Here is a 22,767-nt window from a genome sequence, read left to right on the forward strand (position 1 = left end):
GTTAAAGTTCCAGTTGGTCTTAACCATTAAGTTAAACGGCTGCATTCAAGGCTTGCACCTGGTGAGGTCTTGTATGTACACTATCATTTCTTGGAGTCAAACAGGAATGAAACAGAATCTTGGGCCCCACCTCGTCCTTGCCAACCAAGATGCCCCATCTAAGCTTGTCCCATTGGTCTCCATTTGGCTTCCGTCTAAACCTTTCCTATCCATTTATCTGTCCAAATGTTTTTTAAATGCTGTTGTGGTACCTGCCTCTGTCAGTTCATTCCACATACCCACCATCCTCTGTGTGAATATGTTGCCCGTCAGATTCCTATTACATATTTCCCCCCTCATCTTGATGCCTTCTAGTTCTTCCGATTCCCTTACCCTGGAAAAAACACTCTGTACAGTCTCTATTTATTCCATTCTTAATTTTATACATCTCTATAAGACTGCTCCACAGCCTCCTGCGCTTCGAAGAATAAAGTCCTAGCCTGCCCAACCGCCCTTATAGCTCAGGCCCCTCGAGTCCTAGCAATATCCTTGCAAATCTTCTCTGTACTCTTTCCATCTTCGTAGCTTCTTTCCAAGAGTAGGGTGACCAAACTGGAATACAATACTCCGTGCATCCTCACCAATGTTGTATACAACTGCAACATAAAGTCCCAACTTCAATATTCAACTACCTGACTGATGAAGATCATTGTGGCAAAAAGTCTTCTTGGAAAAACTTTTCCACCAGTGACAACACTTTCAGGGAACTATGTTCTTGCATTAATGGATCTCTCTATTCTTCAATGGTTCCCAACCCCTTACTGTTCACTGTAGCGGTCCTGCTCGGGTTCGAATTCCCAAAATGCAATACCTCACACTTAGCTGAATTAAACGCCATTAGCCATTCCTTGGTCCATTGGCCCAGCTGATCAAGATCTTGGTTAACATGAAGTTAAATTGAATGATATTTGCTGTGTAACATCATCGTGTATGACCTTGGACTTGTATGCATGTGCCATGTGTAGGAAGACAATTATCAAAAATCCATTCCTTTGCTCTTGATAATTGCATTTGATGATTTCTTTAAAAATATAAGATTGCGCAGTAAACATGCACTTTGCCCTGTTCAACAGAAATCCTAGGCCAATCTGTTTTAATTCATCCACATCTGTGGGCAATGTAAGGAAATCATAGAATGAATGTGATGCCTGAATGTATAGGTCTGTAAAATACAGTGAGTTAGTCTGCTATCTGTAATAATCTTTATCCAAAAAGTTTTAAAAGTTTCTTCTTACTTCATTGTCCTCACCACATTGTTCTAATATCTCTGGACGCTTCTGAATTAGGATCCTATCATTGACCCTGTCCTCAATATCCAACTTAAATAGATTGCTCACTTTAGATCTTCTCCGATTTTCAAACCTGATCACGTCTTCATTCACTCACATGCATGCTAATTACAGAGCTGAGCATAATTGTTTCAAAAGTGATTTCATTTTAACAATTATATCCTGTCAGGTTGGAAGCCCAGAGGAAAAATATCAAATTGGCTTCAAGAAGATTAAAAAAATCAATTAGTCTGATTTGTATTAACCATTCTAGCTCTCCCTGTCCACCATTGCTAAAAGGATAGAAAGATGACATTCACCCAGATTCCATCATAGGAGTTTTTTGTTGTTGTTTCTATGATCATGTCTAGGCTGAATCTCCCTGACAGGTGCAGCGGTAGAGTTGCTGCATTACAGCACTCATTCGCTGGAGACCTGGGTTCGATCCCGACTACGGGTGCTGTCTGTACGGAGTTTGTACGTTCTCCCTGTGACCGCGTGGGTTTTCTCCAAGATCTTTGGTTTCTTCCCACACTCCAAAGGCACATAGGTTTGTAGGTTAATTAGCTTGGTATAATTCTAAATTGTTCCTAGTGTGCATAGAGTAGTGTTAATGTGTGGGGATCGCTGGTCGGTGCGGACTCGGTGGACTGAAGGGCCTGTTTACCCTCTTAATTGGCTTGATATGATTGTAAATTGTCCCTAGTGTACGGGGATGGATGGTCGGCGTGGACTTGGTGGGACAAAGGACCTGTTTCCACGTTGTATCTCTAAACTAGACAGCAGCTGTAAACAGATGTACGTGCTTTGAGAAATCATATTTCCCAAACTGCCACAATGCATTTAATAACCACGTCAATGCTATTGAAATTCTTTGATGCAATTTTCTTTGATTGCATTTATTATGATGTTGATCTGATTCGGTTTCTGGTACATAGTGAGTGCTTCAGCAAATTACCCCTTGGACCAGTCATTTACATGAAGATAAATTCTTGTCATCTTGAGTTTGCACGTTGTTCCCCCTCCATGTAGTGCAGCTGTTTCCACACACATCCCAAGTGCTGTTTGGTGCGTTACTTTAGTGACCTGCCAATGTCATTGGTTAGTAAGGAGTCAAGGAGGCATTGATGGGCATGGAAGGGCGAACAGATGCCAGGGATATAAGGCTGACGGGATTGTTGTGAGTTGGCATGGACTAGTTTTATGTTTGAACTATGAGATGCAAGAACTTACGTTTCAACATTGGTCGCGGGACACTTTGCTCTGTGGGGTCGATGTATGTATCATCGGGTTCACTATCCTTCATGGGGACAATGTAATCACCCTGCAAATAAATACAGTTTCCCAATAAAACAAAACGCACCAAAATAAAACAAACAACAGTCGTTTACAATCAGCTCACTTCATTCACCAAATACATTTGCAGGATATGCATGTGATTTTGTATGCTTTTACTACTTTGTGCCATTCTCTAGAGAAATCATTTGTTATAAGAATGGCTATTTTTAATGTTCAGATCTAAATCATTTATAAGCCATAGTCATAGAGTGGTAATGCGTGGGGAAAGGCCCTTCGGCCCAACTTGCCCACACCAGTGAAAATCAAAGTTGCACCGTGCAGATGCAATCAGGATACAAACAGAATAAGAAAAGATATTATTCTGAAGAAGGGTCTCAACCCGAAATGCCACCCATCTTCTCTCCAGAGATGCTGCTTGACCCGTTGAGTTACTCCAGCATTTGTGTCTACCTTCGATTTTACCAGTATCTGCAGTTCTTTCTTACTATACTAAGAAATATATAAATGCTTATCCAGAGTGGCATTTGAATGAAGTCAAATTTGCATTTTTGGCAAGTGAACTGTCTTGGACAATTAGACACAGTAGCAGATTAAACGCTAGCATTCAAAGAGGAATTGGATAAGTATCTAAGAGGAAAGAATATGCTGGGCCAGAGGGACTAGCGGGATTGTCCTTACAAGGAGTTGGAAAGGACTCAATGGGCCAAACGGCCACGATCAAAAATGCAACTGCTCTGTGATCTGTGTACATTGCTGAGGCTAGTCACCATTCAGAGCCGTCTGTGCCTTACTAGAGGCCCGTCAGCTGTGGAGATTCAACACATTCAATCCTACACATGCTGAGAAATTAAATGCAGACAGATGATCTGTCCAAACATTTTGGTAGCTTTAAGAATCTAAACGTAACAAGCTGTTGATTCATCTATGATATTAATTTACAGTTTTTCTCCCCACAGACACTACCTAATGTGTTGGAATTGTCTTTTTAGTTTCAGGTTTGATAACCAGCATGTCGGTCTCTAAATGTCCCCATTAACCCATTGCCCCTGAATCACCACATCAACTCTAACCTTATTGTATCAAAGAGATTCCCTTAATCCCTCCCCAACCCTTTCTGCAATGTAAAAATAACTACATTTTCCCCCACCTTGTTGGTCCTGATGAAGGGCCTTTGACCTGGAATGTTCACTTTGTTTTGCTTTCCGCAGATGCTGCCTGAGCTACTGAGTGATTCCAGCATATCTTGTTTTCATTTCAGTTTCTGAGCACCTCATAGAGTCATACAGCATGGAAACAGGCCCTTCAGCCCAACTTGCCCAGGCTGACCAAGGTGCCCCATCTACACTATTGCCACCTGCCAGCATTTGGCCCATCCCTCTAAAACATTCCTAACCATGTACCTGTCCAAATGTCTTTTAAATGTTGTTATAGTACCTGGCCCATTCCCTCTGTGTGAAAAAGTTACCCAGCAGGCAATATTAAATCTTTCCCATCACAACTTAAGCCTAAGGTACACAAAAAAGCTGGAGAAACTCAGCGGGTGCAGCAGCATCTATGGAGCGAAGGAAATAGGCAACGTTTCGGCTCGAAACATTGCCTATTTCCTTCGCTCCATAGATGCTGCTGCACCCGCTGAGTTTCTCCAGCTTTTTTGTGTACCTTTGATTCTCCAGCATCTGCAGTTCCTTCTTAAACACAACTTAAGCCTATATCTCCTGGTTCTTGATTCCTCTAGTCTGGGTAAAAGACTCTGTGAATTCATTCTATCTATTCCTCTCATGATTTCATACAACTCCATAAGGTCAGCCTCCTGCAATCCAAGGAATAAAGTCCTAGCCTGCCCAACTTCTCCCTGCAGCTCAGGCCCTCGTGTTTGTGGCAACATCCTTGCGAATCTTCTCGGTACTCCTTTGCATTGTTGTTTAATGTGCTTGGTGCAGGGAAACATGACTAGAATTCCTCCTTTGCAAATCACCAAGCACAGGCCCTTTGATCTCCACTGATACTCCTGACTCTCACTCGCCTTCTCCTTCTGGAGAAGCCAAGCACTATTGAGGCCACCACCTGTTGAAAAAGTCCAACCCTCTTTCTGTGATGTTGACCTTACCTCATCATCTTCCTTCCATCCCCGGGGCTGTGGTGGCGTCTTCCGCTTATTTGGAACCGGAGACGGCTTTGAGCCAGGGACCACAGGCCGGCTTGCTGCTTGATTGTCTATGGGAATAATGTGGAGGATTAACTTTAGATTCGGGCAGAGTTACCAACCCAGCACTGATATCTTGCATCGCTTTCAGGGCAAGGCCAGCAGCATAATCAAGGACAAGTCACACCCTGGCCACTCTTCTCCCCTCTCCCATCAGGCAAAAGGTGTAGAAGTGTGAAAACGCACACCTCCAGATTCAGGGACAGTTTCCTCCCAGCTGTTATCAGGCAACTGAATCATCCTACCACAACCAGAGAGCGGTCCTGAACTACTATCTACCTCATTTGTGACCCTCGGACTATCATTGATCGGACTTTGCTGGCATTACACTGCACTAAACATTATTCACCTTATCATGTATATATACACACTATAAATGACTGGATAGCACACAACAAAAGCTTTTCACTGTACCTCGGTACTGCCACTGAACAGGGGGGAACTTATAGATTTCATAATATTTCAGATGTTAGAAATGACTGAAGGGATTCCGTATTTGGGTCAGTTCAGAGATAGGCCCTTCAGCCGACCGGGTACATGACAACCATTATTGATCCATTCACACTAGTTTAGTTTAGTTTAGTTTGGAGATACAGCGCGGAAACAGGCCCTTCAGCCCACCAAATCCAGACTGACCAGTGATCCCCGCACACTAACACTATCCTACACACACTAGGGACAATTTACACTTATACCAAGCCAATTATCCTACAAACCTGTACGTCTTTGGAGTGTGGGAGGAAACTGAAAATCTCGGAGAAAACCCATGCGGTCCGTACAGACAGCACCCGTGGTCGGGATCGAACCCGGGTCTCCGGCGCTGCAAGTGCTGTAAGGCAGCAACTCTACCACTGCGCCACATTCCAAGTTATTCCACTTTTGTATCAATTCCCCTTACACCAGGGGCAATTACAGAGGTTAATTAACCTACGAACATGGAAATCTTTCAGATGTGAGGGGAAACCGGAGTACCCGGAGAAAACCCACGCGGTCACAGGGAGAATGTGCAACTCCACACAGACAGCATCCGATATTAGGGTCGAACCCGGGTCTTTGGCATTATGGCATCGTGTCACTGTGCCGCCCAAGTCACAGAGAGATACAGTGCAGAAACAGGTCCTTCGACCCACCTAGTCAACACACTTACACTAATCTTACATTAATACCACATTTTCAATAGGTCCCTTTCAATTCCACCAGTCAGCTACACGAAAGGACCAATTTACCCACCAGTCAGTTAACCCACCAACTTGCACGCCTCTGGAATTAGAGAAGGAACCTGAGAACAGGGAGGGAGGTCATGAAGTTATGGGGAGAAAGTGCAAAGTTCACAGGCAGCACCTGAGGTCAAGGTTGAACCTGGATTGGTGGTGCAGCGACACAGCAGGTCTACAGGCCGCACCCCTCTGCTGCCCTGGAGATATCTTCATGCAAAGCTTGTGCTGAATGTGATAAGAATTTAATCGGAAACTCGATCAATGGGACTTTGACCTGAATTGTGCACTTTTGTTCTATGTTCCCTCAGGTGTTTAACAGAATGATGCATGGAGACACCTGGATATTGCAAGCACTATCTAACAGCAAGGGCCGGTGACTGCACACCAACCCCATAATATTAATTCAGGTGCCAGGAGGCAAGCCATCACAACAAAAATCAAACCTCCTTTGGTGAAACTTAATAAAACTTACTTGAACTGACCAGAGTTTGTTCTTGAACTGACAGCTCTTTGTGTAAAATAAAATCTACCACTTGGTCCAAACATTAGATCGGGATTGCCACCCCTCCCAAAACTCTACTTCAAATCCTTCATCATCTGACTGACCCTGACCATACCCCCCCCCCCCCCCCACCCTAAACCTTGTCTCCCACTCCACTCCTCCGCAACAAAATTATCCTCAACCCAGCTATAATCAGGCAACTGAACCATGCTATCAGACACTAGAGAGCAGTCCTTAGCAACTATCTACCTCATTTGGAGACCCTCGGACTATCTTTGATCTGACTTTACTGTTCTTTATATTGCACTAAACGTCATTCACAATATTCCCTTTATCATGTATCTGTACATCTTGGATAGTTCCATTACAATCATGTATTATCTTTTTCTGCCGACTGGTTAGCGAACACCACACGTTTTTCACTGTACTCAATAAGGCCAACTTCTATACTCAAGACTCTGACTGATGTCGGCCAAAAGCCTTTTTAACGAACCTATCTACCTGTGATTCCACCTTCAAGGAACTTTGTAGCACTTTTCACAATCAAGTCAATTCAGTCAGGACCTGTGAACGTTTCTCCCCATGCATCACTAACTCTGGAACGGAGTTTGAGATGGTCAGCAGAAGACCAGTTGTGTTGCCCATGGCACCTTGAGACATGTGCACGATATAATTTTTCTGCAGCAGATACCCCCACAGTGTGCGTTGGGCCAAGCAGTTAACACACCTTTCCTGGCACCGGTGAATACCCAGCCACTTCTTATATTAAAAAGCAAAGAACAGAACTGATTGGCAATCTCGAGCAAGGGAGCAAGATACATAGTTTCTTTTCTAAGATGCATGATACAAGTATAAACAGAAATCAAATTACAGCTGAGATGGAAAGAATCTCAGCGGTTCATAGCCAAGGGAAAGTAATCAATACGTGATTGATCTAAAGATTGCATTTCTGAACGTGCTCACTTTGTAAATACTTTGTGCTTACTAAAGGGCCTGTCCCATTTAGGCGAGTTTTTGGGCGACTACAGGTGACTGCCGCAAAATTTTCAACATTTTGAAATTTTTTCGGCGACAGTGGCAACAATTTATGCTGTCGTAGGTTGTCGTAGGAGCTGATGTTGGTTGTCGCCAGTTGATGTAGGTGAATTTCATTCAAATTAGTCCCTGGCAGTTGCCTAAAGAGTCGCCTAAGTGGGACAGTCCCATAACTTTCAACCATACAAATTCTTGTAACTGTACATTCACAAAAGGTGAAAAACCGAATGGAATTGAAAACATATGAATCATAGAATACCTGCATATTCACTTTTAAAACCTTGAAAAATGTTTGGAATCATTTTCTTGGGATTTTCACTCGGAGGTGGCTCATAGTTTTCATCACCTTCCCCGTCTTCACGTGGATCTTCATAAGTGTCAGAGTCTTCAGAATGTCCATCTGGGTTTTCATAATCACAATTATCCTGAATACAAGCAGAAGACTGGCTCTGGATTACAGTTATTTGATTTAATACGCTATGTCAATTTGCACAGCATTTGATTTTGAATCAGACTAAAAGAAAATATCCACTCCAAAAGTCCAATCACACTATTATCAAGTGTTAATATTTCATTAGCTGGTACAGCGTTTATTTTCATTTTAAATTGTATCAAGTAATTTTATGGTTAATGTATCATTTTCATCAGCGGAGATTGATGCCAAGAATGATTCACGCTGGCAGCAGGGCAAGCAGAGACATACACTTTAGAGGGGTTTGTGCGCATGTTATTCCAAATAAGCTCCAAACTACATAGACTTGAGGGCATTGGATTTGTTTTTTTTGCACTATTTGCAAATTTGTGTGTCTGTGTGTATATGTGCGTATATGTATATATACGCACACATAACCTTTTTTTATGCTCTGAACTACATAGACTTGGGGTGTATTGGTTTTGCCTTTTTGCACTAATATTGTTTGTTTTCCTGTGCACGTGTGTGTGTGTGTGTGTGTGTGTGTGTGTGTGTGTGTGTGTGTGTGTGTGTGTGTGTGTGTGTGTGTGTGTGTGTGTGTGTGTGTGTGTGTGTCTGTGTGTGTGTGTGTGTGTGTCTGTATGTGTGTGTCTGTGTGTGTGTGTGTGTGTGTGTGTGTGTGTGTGTGTGTGTGTGTGTGTGTCTGTATGTGTGTGTGTGTGTGTGTGTGTGTGTGTGTGTGTGTGTGTGTGTGTGTGTGTGTGTGTGTGTGTGTCTGTATGTGTGTGTGTGTGTGTGTCTGTATGTGTGTGTGTGTGTGTGTGTATGTGTGTATATGTACACGCACACAGACTGAACTTTATTTTTGTTTACAGTGTACTATGTTTACATATTCTGTTGTGCTGTTACAAGTAAGAATTTCATTGTTCTATCTGGGACAATAAAATATTCTTGACTCTCGAGTGAGCATGTGCTTATGCCTTTGGTTCACATTACTTTATGGATGATTATTGGGGGAGGAGATTTATCTGTGCATGCACTCTCTGCCCCTCTATCTTGCTCACAGCCCCGGTGTGGAAGGATACTTCACCCAGTGGCTAACATCTTTTAAAATGTGATAAAATGGGATCCATATTTCTTGGATTTCACCTTCCTTAGTTAAAACACTCTTTGATGTTGGTATAGGTAATTTACAAGTTACAGTTTTCCCAGCCTCAGTATTCAGTGGGTTGAACAAGTTTTCCTTCACAAACCTGTAATTTTGAGTTAATTTTGAACACATTTATTCTCATTCATCCAGGCAAGCTGCTGATGTGTTTTGGTACTAAGGACATTTCAGGACTCTCTCTATTAGAAGTGCTTTCTGGCCAGTTGGCCCATTTCTACACAAATGACTAATGCAGTTTCCACATAAGTGGGTGGTTAGGGTTAGCCAGTTGATCCATATTTTCCATAAAGGAAAACCTAATAAACCTAATAACAGAGACAATGGAAATACAATCATGTTTCTCTGTGATGCTACATCAATGCAATTCTAAGCTTTAGTTTTAGTTTAGCTTAGAGATACAGCGCGGAAACTGACCCTTCGGCCTTCGGTCCATCGGGTCTGCGCCGACCAGCGATTCCCGCACATTAACACTATCCTACACCCACTCAGGGCAACTTACAGTTATACCAAGCCAATTAACATACAAACCTTCACGTCTTTGGAGTGTGGGAGGAAACCGGATGATCCCGGGGGAAACCCACGCAGCTCACAAGGAGAACATAAACTTTGTGCAGACAGCACCCGTAGTCAGGATCAAAACCGGGTCTCTGGCGCTGCAAGGCAGCAACTCTACCGCTGCGCCAACATGCCGTGTCAAACTAATTTGACACTTTATATTAAAATTTACATTAAATGTGTAATGTGATTTGTCATGCAGTTTGCGGTTGGTGCAGATGTAATGAGTTGTTTACATAACACATTTCGTATGAATGTCTGAATTAAATTTCTTGTGCAGTTTTGATTAATTGAATAAGGAACATGTTCATTGTGTCTCGGTAACATGTTGTCAACTAATTTCCATCTTTCTTTAAATCTCCTCCCTTTGCTTTCAATCCCCATATGAAACAAAAGGCCAGATTTTACTTTCCAAGTACCAGGATTGTAACTAACACTCTCTGTTAGTTATGCTTAAAAGGTACAACTGCAGGGGAGAGACAGATATGCTGAAAATCTTGTTGGATTATTTACATTTTAAAATAATTTGAATTTAACACTTTTTATTTATATTGAAGTACTATAGAAAATAGAGAAATGGATAAAATGAGGAAGACTTTTTAAAGTTTAGCTACAAATCATTGTAATTGTTATGTAGAAACAAGGAACTGCGGATGCTGGTTTACAAAAAAGGACACCAGGTGTTGGAGTAACTCAGCAGGTCAGGCAGCATCTCTGGAGAATATGATTAGGTGGTGTTTTGGAATCGGGTTATTTTTGCATGTCTCTTTCCTCTTGCTCTCTCTCATAATGTAATCTTCCCTTCTTTTTATTTATCTTTCTGCATATGATAATGTGCACAGTCTGAAGAAGGGTCTTGACCCGAAATGTCACCTATTCCTTTTCTCCAGAGATGTGATCTGATCCGCTGAACTACTCCAGCTTTTTGTATCTATCTGGGATTATATTGAATTCACTTTCCGCTTAGTCCTGGTGATGTTTACTTGGTAACATGTTTGTACTTCTGGTGGCGCTGGTGCCAGCAGCCTCCACCTACAGCCCGGTATCTTTTTGTTTTTTTGTTTATTTAGTTATGTAAAAGTGTGTTTTTTTGTGTTTTTTTGGTGTTTTTATGTGGGGGAGGAGGGCACGGTGCGGGGGATACCGTCCTTCAGCCGCTTCCTGGTGAGGACGCGACTATTATTCGAGTCGCGTCCTCCCCCCCCCCCCCCCCCCCACACAGCGGCCTACCTACCTGGATTGGCGCGGCCTTTCCTGCCGGGATCGACCGGAGCTCCAGCAGCGGCGGGACAGCGCTGGAACATCGCGGGGCTGGTGATGCCTTACCGGGGGTCGCCGTTTGGAGCCCGGAGTGCTGGACCTGCTGCACCAACATCACGGAGCTGCGGTTTGCAGAGCTCCCAACGCGGGCGGCGCTGACTAATCAACGCGGGGTCCTGTGACTCTGCCCGGCTCGACCTGCGGACTCGGGAGCTGCAGACTCCGGCAGCGGGAGGCGGCTGATCAGGAGGTCCGGGCCGCTGAGGAGGAGGCTGCTCACCGTTGGGGTTCGGCGTCGGCATTCCACCAGCCCGGCGTGAGGGCCTGAACATCGGGCCACCCGGGGCGGCGACTGCGGGTGCTTGGAAGGCCCCGTCCACGGATGAACACGGAGGGGAGGCTGGCTGGACTATGGTGCCGTCCTCACCTGGGTGCCATTTATGTTATGTTGTGTCGTGGACTTCTGTATTTGTGCTTTTTTAAAAAATTTTAATTTAATTTCAATTTTATTTTTAATATGTTTTATTATTTATTTATTATTTATTTTTATAATTTCTTTGTGATTTTTTTTTAATGATACTGCCTGTATGGAAAATTCATTTCGTTGTCTCAAATTGAGACAATGACAATAAATTGAATACAATACAATGTTTACGGAGATGCACAGATGTTTTCCCTGTTCTGGTTGTGTAGTTTCCTGCACTGTGATGTTATACGCTTACACGTTTTAGCAAGTTACAACAGAGAAAACGATAAAAAGAATAGATGTAAGTGCTAATTTATCCAATGACAGATACTAATAGTTATCCAGCTGCAGTGATTAATGGATTTTTGTGGAACTTTTCTACAGCCCTGCTGAACTTTTGAATCATAGCCTTTATATTCCCAATTTCGTGCTCATATCTGCCAGTTTGGCTGTAAATTACATCCACTTCGGAGCAAGCAATATGAGAGGGAGAATTTATCAACTTTTAAGAATGATATCTATTGTACACCATAAAGAAATATTGTTTTTACCCTCCTACATATTATTTTTTGTATTGTTGCTGGGTCAGAATCGATGAAGTCGCCATCTCGCACAAAAATGGGAAAACAAGTGGTTCAAAGGGATGACGGACCATCACTTTCTCAGGCCAACCACACAGCAACAATGGTCTAGTCCACTAATAACACTCAAAGGAAATTTAAAAGCGCTATCAGCAAGATGTGCTGTAGAATATTAGTTACTTTTCTTTAAAAAGATAGGGCTTAGAAATTTGTGTAAGAAAGAACCTTCTTCTGAATTTGTAGTCTGAATTTGTAGTCGGCAGGGCAGTACTCTGCATATCGCCAACTTGGATGTGTTGTGCACACTGTTAATGCCCCCCTAAAACTGTCAAGCAAAGGTGATTTGACTGTATTGTTGTCTAGTTTATACCATTCCCTTAAGGTTCTTACAAAGAATGAGTTCTTATCAATATCTGTCTTGGCGAATGGGGTTTCTATTTGCATATCATTTCTCTTTCTTGTTCTCCTTCCTGTTGAGTATGTTATGTATCTATCTGTAGTTATGTCCACGATCCCCTTTTGAATCTTGTACAAGATGGCTAGTCTGTTTCTTGCCCTTCATGTTTCCAGCGATTCCCACTCCAGGTCAGACAGCATATGGGTGACACTGCTACCTCTACTGTAGTTCCCGATGCAAAAGCGTGCTGCTTTCCTCTGTGTACCCGTTCTGGTTTGTTGATATGACCAGTTTTGTATAGGTCCCAGGCGCATGAAGAATATTCCAGTAAGGGTCTAACCAATGTTGTATATGCTGTAGTTTTCACTTCCTTTGGGCAGAACCAGAGGAAAGAACTGCAGATGCTGGTTTAAATTGAAGGCAGACACAAAATGCTGGAATAACTCAGCGGGTGAGGCAGCATCTCTGGAGAGAAGGAATGGGTGCCGTTTCGGGTCGAGACCCTTCTTCAGACTTAGAAATTCCTTAGCTTCTTAAAAATGTTGTTGATTTAGCCATTTTTCAGGGGAGCTGCCTTAGCAAGAATCTACAGATAATGAGGCCCAAGGTGTTGCATTCTAAAGATCAGTGTTGCACTTTGTGCATTAAAATGCTTCTCCTTCTGGAGTGTGCAAACTAAATTAGAGTTTGGGAGGGGAGTTGTGCAGTTGGTGGGGTAAGGAAGATCAGGATATGTTGTCACAGAAGGCTGTGGAGACCAAGTCAGTGGATATTCTTAAGGCAGAGATAGACAAATTATTGATTAAAACGGGTGTCAAAGGTTATGGGGAAAATGACAGATTGACACAAAAAGCTGGAGTACCTCCACGCATTGTTAATGTTTCAGATACACAGAGGGTGAGGTAGGGAGACTTGGTATATCTCAAAGAGGATAAGCAATTTGCCTTAAAAAGTGCATTTTTATTGCAATTGTATTGCATGCTGCATACGAATGTTGCTCAACATTTGCTAAAAAAACCCAAATTATTCTATAGCCAAGTTTACATGCCCCTTGAAATCAAAGTTTTATGGGAGTCACCCTGAAATTATGCACATAAGGTCATAAGGTCATGTGATATGAGCAGAATTAGGCCATTCGGCCCATCAAGTCTACTCCGGCATTCAATCAAAGCTGATCTATCTCTCCCTCCTAAACCCATTCTCCTGCCTTCTCCCCATAGCCTCTGACACCTGTACTAATCAAGAATTTATCTATCTATGCCTTAAAAATATCCACTGACATGGCCTCCACAGCCTTCTGTGGCAAAGAATTCCATAGATTCACCACCCACTGTCTAAATAAATTTCCCCTCATCTCCTTCCTAAATGAACGTCCTTTGATTCTGAGGCTATGACTTCTAGTCCTAAGCTCTCCCACTAGTGGAAACATCCTCTCCACATCCACTCTATCCAAACTTCACTATTCTGTATGTTTTAATGAGAACACCCCTCATTCTTCTAAACTCCAGCGAGTACAGGCCCAGTACCTACAAACGCTCATCATAGGTTAACCTACTCATTCCTGAGATCATTTTTGTAAACCTCCTCTGGACCCTCTACAGAGCCAGCACATCCTTCCTTAGATATGGTGTCCAAAATTGCTCACGATATTCCAAATGGGGCCTTACCAGCACCTTATAGAGCCTCAGCATTACATCCCTGTTTTTGTATACAAGCCCTCTTGAAATAAATGCTAGAAAATATATTTTCTTTGATGATTATTATTTGATTTCAACAGCAAAGTGTGAATATCTCAAAATGTCTAATTTCTTATCAGCAAAATCTATGAATATTTTCAAAATAACAACATGTTTAATGTACAAGGTGGGTCAGTGCAATTTATAGGTAACAAATTCATAATTTTCATTGGATTGAAAATATTCCTTCCGAAGACTACAACGGACACCTTTTCCCCAAAGCATGGAACACAATGTTCCACAGCTTCTCATTGATTCTGAAGGCCATTGGGTTTCCATGACGGAGCAGTAAAAAACAAATGAGCTTTGGTTAATCATGCATTGGGAGCTTACTCTGGCCAAAATGTGACTGATTATATCAAGTGTGCAATGTGAACAGGGACACCAGCAATTTATTATTAGTGAAAATTGCTTTGTTATATGCAAATTACTGGCTGCAGTTATGTTGAATAAAGGTGTCACCCGTGTGGAAATTTACAGTGCAGGATGACAATCTTAATGAGGCAGATCCGATGGGTTCTGTACTTGGCATACATATTTAGTCCTGTGTCAGTTGTACGTTAATACCAGCCTACACGATCTCCCTGTTACCAAACACTTTAACTCCCCTTCCCATTCCCACACTGACCTCTCTGTCCTGGGTCCTCTCCATTGTCAGAGTGAGGCTAATCACAAATTGGAGGAACAGCACCTCCTATTTCACTTGGACAGCTTACACCCCAGAGGTATGAGCATTGACTTCTCTAACATTAAGTAATCTTTGCATCCCCTTTCTCTCCACCCCTCCCTTACCCTAGTGGCCGTACTCATTTTGCTGTCATCCTGTTGAGTTCCACTGTCTGTCGTGGACTCATTATCACCTAATCCACAACCAACAATGGACCATTGTGGACTCCACATTTCCATGGTTATTGTTAGTTTCTGCATATCTACCATTCATTTATCCTAAGTACCGTCTTCATCTCTCATTTCCCTTTCCCCTGACTCTTAGTCTGAAGAAGGGTCTCGATCCAAAACGTCACCTTTCCTTTTCTCCAGAGATGCTGCCTGACCTGCTAAGTTACTCCAGCTTCATGTGTCTGTCCATCATTAAATTATTTATGCCCATGCCTCTAAATGTTAAGAAGTAGTTTTTCAAAAAACTGCCCTGCTGAATGCAAGTTTATGTTAATGTTTACCTGCAGATTGCAGAAGCTGAGGTCATAGAGTCATACAGCATGGGACCAGGCCCTTCGATCCAACTTGCCCATGCCAAACAAGATGCCTCATCTACTCTAGTCCCATATGCTCACGTTTGGCCATCTATCTATCTATCTATCTATCTATCTATCTATCTATCTATCTATCTATCTATCTTATCTATCTATCTATCTATCTATCTATCTATCTATCTATCTATCTATCTCTCTATCTATCTATCTATCTATCTATCTAAAACTCAAATCAGTCCGCCTGCCGTCCGCCTGCCGTCCGGCTGCATTTCTTCCTTTGACTCATTGCCACGCCCAATCCAGACGCTCAATCTCCGAGATATTTTCCATTTCGGTAGAGATTTCGCTTTTCTTTCTAAGTATCCGCTCCTCATTTCATTTTGTCGTGTTGAAGTACGTGTTTTTTAATCAAATCCTTCTCGATCCAAAACCCCCCCCCCCCACCAGAGATGCCCCCTGACCTGTAATTTCAGCTTTTTGTGTCTGTCCATCTTCTCCATTACATGTCAGCTTCCAACACACTTCGAAACAAAGTTTTGCAAGAGAGGAACACTGAACTTTTCACTGCTGCAGCAGGCAGGGGAGGGCTGCAAGATTGCAGATTTGGGAACGGGAGCTCAGTTCCAATGGGGAGACGGGTGCATCGATGGAACCTGCCCATGGCCAATCACACCATGGGGGAGCAGACCTAACGGGTCTGCACTTGGTCTAGTATCCCTCTAAAGCTCTCCTAAATGTGTATCTAGCTAAATGTCTGTTAAATGTCATTATAGTACCCGACACAACCACCTCTTCTGGCAGTGCGTTCCACATACCCACCACCCTCTGTGTGAAAACGTTGCCCCTCAGGTTCCTATTAAATCATTCTCCTCAACTTAAATATTTATCCTCTGGTTCCTGATTCCTCTACTCTGGGTAAATGACTGTGCATTTACTCTATCTATTTCCCTGATGATCATATACACCTCTATAATATCACCATTCATCCTCCTGTGCTCTAAGGATAAAGTCCTAGCCTTCTCATCCTCTACCCAGGCCCCTAGACTGATCCCAGGAATGAGTAGGTTAACCTATGATGAGCATTTGTCGGCACTGGGCCTGAACTCGCTGGGGTTTAGAAGAATGAGGGGGGACCTGATTGAAACATAGAGAATAGTGAAAGGCTTGGATAGAGTGGGTGTGGAGAAGATGTTTCCACCAGTGGGAGAGTCTAGGACTAGAGGTCATGGCCTCAGAATTCAAGGACGTTCTTTTAGGAAGGAAATGAGGAGAAATGTATTTGTTCGAGGGGGAGGTAATCTGTGAAATTCTTTGCCACAGAAGGCTGTGGAGGCCATCAGTGGATATTTTTAAGGCAGAGATAGATAGATTCGTGATTAGTATGGGTGTCAGAGGTTATGTGGAGAAGGCAGGAGAATGGGGTTAGGATGGAGAGATAGATCAGCCATGATTGAATGGTGGAGTAGACTTAATGGGCAAATGGCCTAATTCTACTCCTATCACATGACCTTATGACCCTGCCAGGGCTGTGCCATTCACTGTGAAGGTCCTGTCCTGGTTTGATTTCCCAAAATGCAACACCTCACACTTATCTGCATTAAACTCTATTAACCATTCCGCATCACACTTGCCCAACTAATTAAGATTTTTTTGCTGTAATTTTTGATAAAGATCTTCGCTACCTGCAATATCAGTATCATCTGCAAACTTATTAATCACGCCTTCTACATTCTCATCCAAATCATTGACATAAATCACAAACGTCAATGGGCCCAGCACAGATCCCTGAGTCACATCACTAGTCACAGACCTCCTGCCTGTTAAACAACCTTCCACATCACCCTCTGCTTCCTTCCATGGAACCAATTGTCTATCCACTTGGCTAGATCTCCCAGGATCATATGTGATCTAACCTCCCAGAGCAGCCTGCCATGTAGAACCTGATCAAAAGCCATGCTGAAGGCCATGGAGACCATACCCACAGCTTTGACTTCATCAACCTTTTTAGTTACTTCTTTAAAAAGCTCAATCGGATTAATGAGACATGATCTTCCATGAACAAAACCATGTTGACGATCCCTAATCAACCCCAAGTTCATATTTATGGGGGAGGGGAAATTAGATTTATTCTGTAAACCATTTTTGCATTTGGAGTGTGGAGTGGCTTGTGCCTGTTGGACATGATGTCTGTACATGATGTGCAGTGTGTGCCTGGAAACACCACAGGCAGTGATTCTTAATGGTGGGCAGAACTATGATTAGATCATAAGATCATAAGTGATACAAGACGAATTAGGCTGAATCATGTCTCTTCCGCCATTCAATCATGGCTGACCTATCATTCCCTCCTAATCCCATTCTCCTGCCTCCTCCTCATAACCTCTGACACCTAATCCAGAACATATCCTACTTTACATATCCTACAAGAACATTTACAACCCCTTTCCAACATTAGGAGCCTTCTCAGTTGAAGTGTTTTATATAATTAGTGACATTCCAGTCAAATAGTTTTAAACACTTACAAATTCATTGTCAGACCACCGTTCATCACCAGGTCCTTCAGCTCCTTCTAATTAATAGAATAAGAAAATATATTTTCAGTAACCAAAATAATGATGTTATTCCATATTTTGGAATGACATCAAGCAAAACAAATCATTAGTAGGGTGGAAGGGCTGCAATTTAGATTCTGGAGAACCAAGTTTACTTTTGACAGACACAAAATGCTGGAGTAACTCAGCGGGACAGGCAGCATCCCTGGATAGAGGAATGGGTGACGTTTCAGGTCAAGACCCTTCTTCAGACTGAGAGAATCTGGACCCGAAACTTCACACTTTCCTTCTTTCCGGAGATGCTGCCTGTTCTGCTGAGTTACCCCAACATTCTGTGTTCTACCTTCTGTGTAAACCAGCATCAGCAGTTCCTTCCTTTACAAGTTTAATCAATTGTTTGCTGATAGCCCATTGAGAAATGGAAAACCTCTGGTCAAAAATTTACATTTTTAAGCAACAATTATAAACAAAGCCAATGGTAGAGTGAGCCTTTCACAATAATAAGTATGATCTGATTTAACTGATAATCCATGTTGTTTCCTGGAAGTTCCAACATGGCTAGAATGCGGTGAAGGGTCCATACATGTATTACAAGCAAGGAACATAGCATCTGGGAATTTTTGTACAATCCACTGGAGGACTCCGTGGGTCGGGCAGCGACTGTGAAGGGAATACATTGTTACGTCTTGGATTGAAAGTAAAGGTTTCAAAGGTCTTTTATTGTCACGTGTAACCAATTAAGGCACAGCGATATGCAAATTACCACCACTAGGACACCTTTGATACAGTTTCAACCCAAAATGTTAACAATTGCATTCTCCCCACAGATGCTGCCTGACTTGCTGAGTTCCTCCGGCAGATTGCCTGTTGATCCAGATTCCAATATCTGCAGGATTTTACGTCTTCAAGATTAGTTTTTATATGCATATAGGGACTAGACTTCTTCCATTTTATAATAATGCAGCTTTAAATCTTACACTTATCTCCTATAAGTTTCTAACAAAACCTAGCATGTTTAGAAAATACAAGTTTAAGCTGCAGTTGCACCGTGGACTTGTAGGTGGTTTGAAATGAAAAACCTGATTTAACGTTGAGCTTTGTTCACAAACACTCATCAAAATGTTATATCCATTGTAAATCTGTGGTAATTCTTTCCAAAGTGATTGAAGGCAGGGGAATTGGTTGTTATGTTATGCATGTGTGCGTTCGTCAGGACCTGCCAAGCATCAGTTGCAATGAAAATCACTTACATTTTAATGTGTTTCACTCAAAAATAAATAGGGCTTTGTATGTTCAATCATGATATCATTTTTCAAAATTCATAAATCTTAATCATATCATTCCCTGCTGTGAAAGCTGTGATAAATATTCATGCTGTTGTTCTTGCTATGATCAAGGACTTCACTCCTGAAAGTTTTTGAATTAACTAAGCAAAATTAAATGATCGTCAAATTTGTCTTACTGTTCTGCATGTTTCCTCTCAGAGTCGGGTAAAAGAACACAAATCCTATTCACTTTTAAAAGTTTAAATTCGGACGCAGCCCAGAACACCACATAAACCAACCTCCCTTCTATTGACTTCATTGAAACCTCACGCTGCCTCGGCAAGGCCAGCAGCATAATCAAGGACGAGTCGCACCCTGGCCACTCCTTCTTCTCCCCTCTCCCATCAGGCAAAAGGTATAGAAGTGTGAAAATGCACACCTCCCAATTCAGGGACAGTTTCTTCCCAGCTGTTATCAGGCAACTGAATCATCCTACCACAAGTAGAGAGTGGCCCTGAACTACTGTCTACCTCTTTGATAACCCTCAGACTGTCCTTGATCGGACTTTGCTGGCTTTACCTTGCAGTAACGTTATTCCTCATGCACCTGTACATTGTAAATGGATTGATTGTAACCATGTATTGTCTTTCTGCTGACTGGTTAGCACACAACAAAAGCTTTTCACTGTACCTCGGCACACGTGACAATAAACTAAACTAAAACAGAAACTGAAACCGATCAAAATTTTTGTAGACAACTTTACCTGTGTAATCTCTGTGAGGAACAGTAGGTGGTGCTTGTTTAGTGATTCTGCAGCAATTAAGAGAAAAATAGATTAAATAATCATCAAGCCATAAGCTTCAGGCAATGTGCAGGGAATGGCAGGGAATGTTACATTTCAAATTGTTAGTATTTTCAGTACAACATGCACTAGGCCTTATTCAGCTGTAAAAGCAATTGCAAGTTAGTCAATGCATTCTAGAAGCATGACAGTATTTGGATCACTGTCAGAGGTCATGTGAGTGAAGTTAGCTCTTTGAATAGCACCTGGTGAGTAAACAAAATGAGCCATTGATGTTACACACATATGCTTACAAATTTCTGACCTGACCTTCAAGAGGATGTGATGGAGGTTCTAACGCCAGTTATAGGACGGCGAACCTTTCCCAAATGATTTGTTGGTTCACCTTGAGGACCATTACTGTCACTACAGGGAAGATTCAGCGATTACATGAACATTCCCCTGCAGTTCATCTGTTTTCTATCAACACAGTATCAGCTGATACTGAAGCCAGGAGCCAGGTTATATAAATGGTGGAAAAGGGATACTGAGATATTAATAGCTCCCATTTGTCACTTGGAACCTAAACTACCAAAACCTCACCTTCACTTTTAAAATGAATTTAGTCAGTTCATTTTAGGAATGGGTTCAAATAGGCCGAGCATGCTAGGAAAGTGGTCCAACATTGCATTAAGATTGGCGTCACATCATGGGATCCTGCTTTTCCAGCAGAGTAATTTGGGAGGAGGCATATAGGTCACCTTATTGAATGTCCTGGTACATCAGAACAGCAGATGTTGCAAAGCACCAAAGCAAGTGTGGTGATGAATACTGATGTCGGAACATGAGGCCATTAATTTGTTGTGAAATACATCTTCAATTAAACTATTTAATTATGGTTAGTATAAAGATAAATATTTGTCTGAACATTTCGGAGAGGGTCTCTGTTTGTTTGAATTCCGCACCATGTTACTTTCTATCCACCTGATCGGCCAGATTGGACCTTGGTTTAATGTGGCACTACACTGACAGCACCTAGTACCATCTGATGTAAAGTGCTCAGTTCTCAAGATCCCAACCGCAAGGTAGGATCGCTAGCAACTGAGCCAAGACTAATACAAATGTGTGATTTTTTTTTAGATTTTAGAAATTCAGTGTGGAAACAGATCCTTTGGCCCACCGAGTCTGCGCCGACCAGCCATCCCTTCACACTAACGCTATCCTATACGCACTAGGGACAATTTACAATTTTACCAAGTCATTTAACCTTCAAAGCAGTATGTCTTTGGAATATGGGAAGAAACCGGTGCACCCGGACAAAACCCACGCAGGTCACGTGGAGAACGTACAAACTCTGTACAGACGGCACCCATGGTCAGGATCGAACTCGGGTCTCTGGCGCTGTAAGGCAGCAACTCTACCGCTGCGCCACTGTGCTGTAATCTGCAAATAAATCTCACCAGTGACAACTTGTTCTTTTTCAAGAATACCAGTAAATAATTAATTTTAGTATTTTTACCTATGACGCAAATGACTTGGCTCTTGTCATGCTGTTATGCTCAAGCAATTATGCTTAAGCTTTAATCAACATTCTTTAGCAATTTATATGGCATTGACCAATAAAGGCCAGAAGAATAGGCAACATGTGCCCAAAATGATGGTACTGAAGTGTCTTTTCTAACCAAAGTGTTCTTGTTCTAGAAACTCATTGTAATAGATTAAATAAACCTGCCTAATTTTAAAAGAGGTCACAAAGCATTGAATTGGAACAGAAAGTCTCTACAGTATTGCATGTAACAGAATCCCACCCATTTCTGGCACGAAAGATATGCCTGGTAAATACGTAGCTGCTGCATTGACTGTGAATAGGACAGAACTGTTATCTTCGCCACGCTGTACTGATTGTACAAAAGAATAATCACTCAACTTGAAATGGGCAAAGAAATTTAGGCTCTTTAAATCATGGAGGATCTCATTAAATCCACCAAAAGACTTTGATAACAATTTCTTGGAAAATTAGCGGAACAATTTTTCTTTTTACAATGTATATGGACACTCACAAAATCGGCATCTTATTGAATTCCTAAGTGTATGTCCAAATGTACCATATTTCCTTGAATAGCAACTCCTTTCAATATTCACTGCTCAGAGATAAATGCACAGTAGCTCACATATTTGAGGCATTTTTTGTTTACCTACATTATTTACTCTTTTAAGATTTACAGGTCATTAATGATATGTTATCATTCAATAACATTATCACCATTATATCCAATGAAAGGACTATGTAAAATTGCGAGAGGCAGTATGTATAATCATAAGAGGCATAGATAGGGTAGATAGAACCTTTATTCCTGGGTAGAGATTTCCAACATTAGAGGGCCCAGCTGTAAGGTGAGAGGGGGAAAGTTTAATGGAGAGGTGCGGGGCATTTTGTTAGTGGTGATTGTCTGGAATGTGCTGTCAGGGTTGGAGGTGAAAGCAGCGACGATTGATATATTTATGAGGCTTTTAGATAGGCACATGGAAGTGCAGAAAATAGAGGGATATGGTTCATGTGCAGACAGGTGAGATCAGTTTAACTCGGCATAGTGTTCAGCAAACATTGTGGGCCAAAGGGCCTGTTCCTGTGCTGTACTGTTGTATGTTCTATGAATGCATATAACGAGTTGTACCTTAAGCTTTGTGTTGCCTATTTGATTCAATAGGCAAGCCTGTACACTAACCCATGTGGACCGATCAGTTATCGATTTATTCCTGGAATAGATACTATGTACTAGCAAAGTACATTGATATCAAAGTTTAAAATATTTAAAAATA

The 22,767-nt window shown here is 42.0% G+C and overlaps 1 protein-coding gene across 1 annotated transcript in view; it reads right to left on the reverse strand.

Moving 5' to 3' along the window:
* Nucleotides 1-22,767, reverse strand: part of blnk (B cell linker) — a 200,246-nt gene that overhangs the window by 46,173 nt on the left and 131,306 nt on the right. The window contains exons 6-10 of the mRNA XM_055646632.1: nt 19,930-19,976; nt 17,872-17,918; nt 7,823-7,988; nt 4,714-4,820; nt 2,541-2,631 (exon numbers count right to left, since the gene is read on the reverse strand). Of these exons, the coding sequence (XP_055502607.1) occupies nt 2,541-2,631; nt 4,714-4,820; nt 7,823-7,988; nt 17,872-17,918; nt 19,930-19,976 (458 nt within the window). The remainder of the gene's footprint in view (nt 1-2,540; nt 2,632-4,713; nt 4,821-7,822; nt 7,989-17,871; nt 17,919-19,929; nt 19,977-22,767) is intronic.

The sequence above is a fragment of the Leucoraja erinacea genome, chromosome 15 (assembly GCF_028641065.1).
Source record: "Leucoraja erinacea ecotype New England chromosome 15, Leri_hhj_1, whole genome shotgun sequence".
Taxonomy (NCBI): Eukaryota; Metazoa; Chordata; class Chondrichthyes; order Rajiformes; family Rajidae; genus Leucoraja; species Leucoraja erinaceus.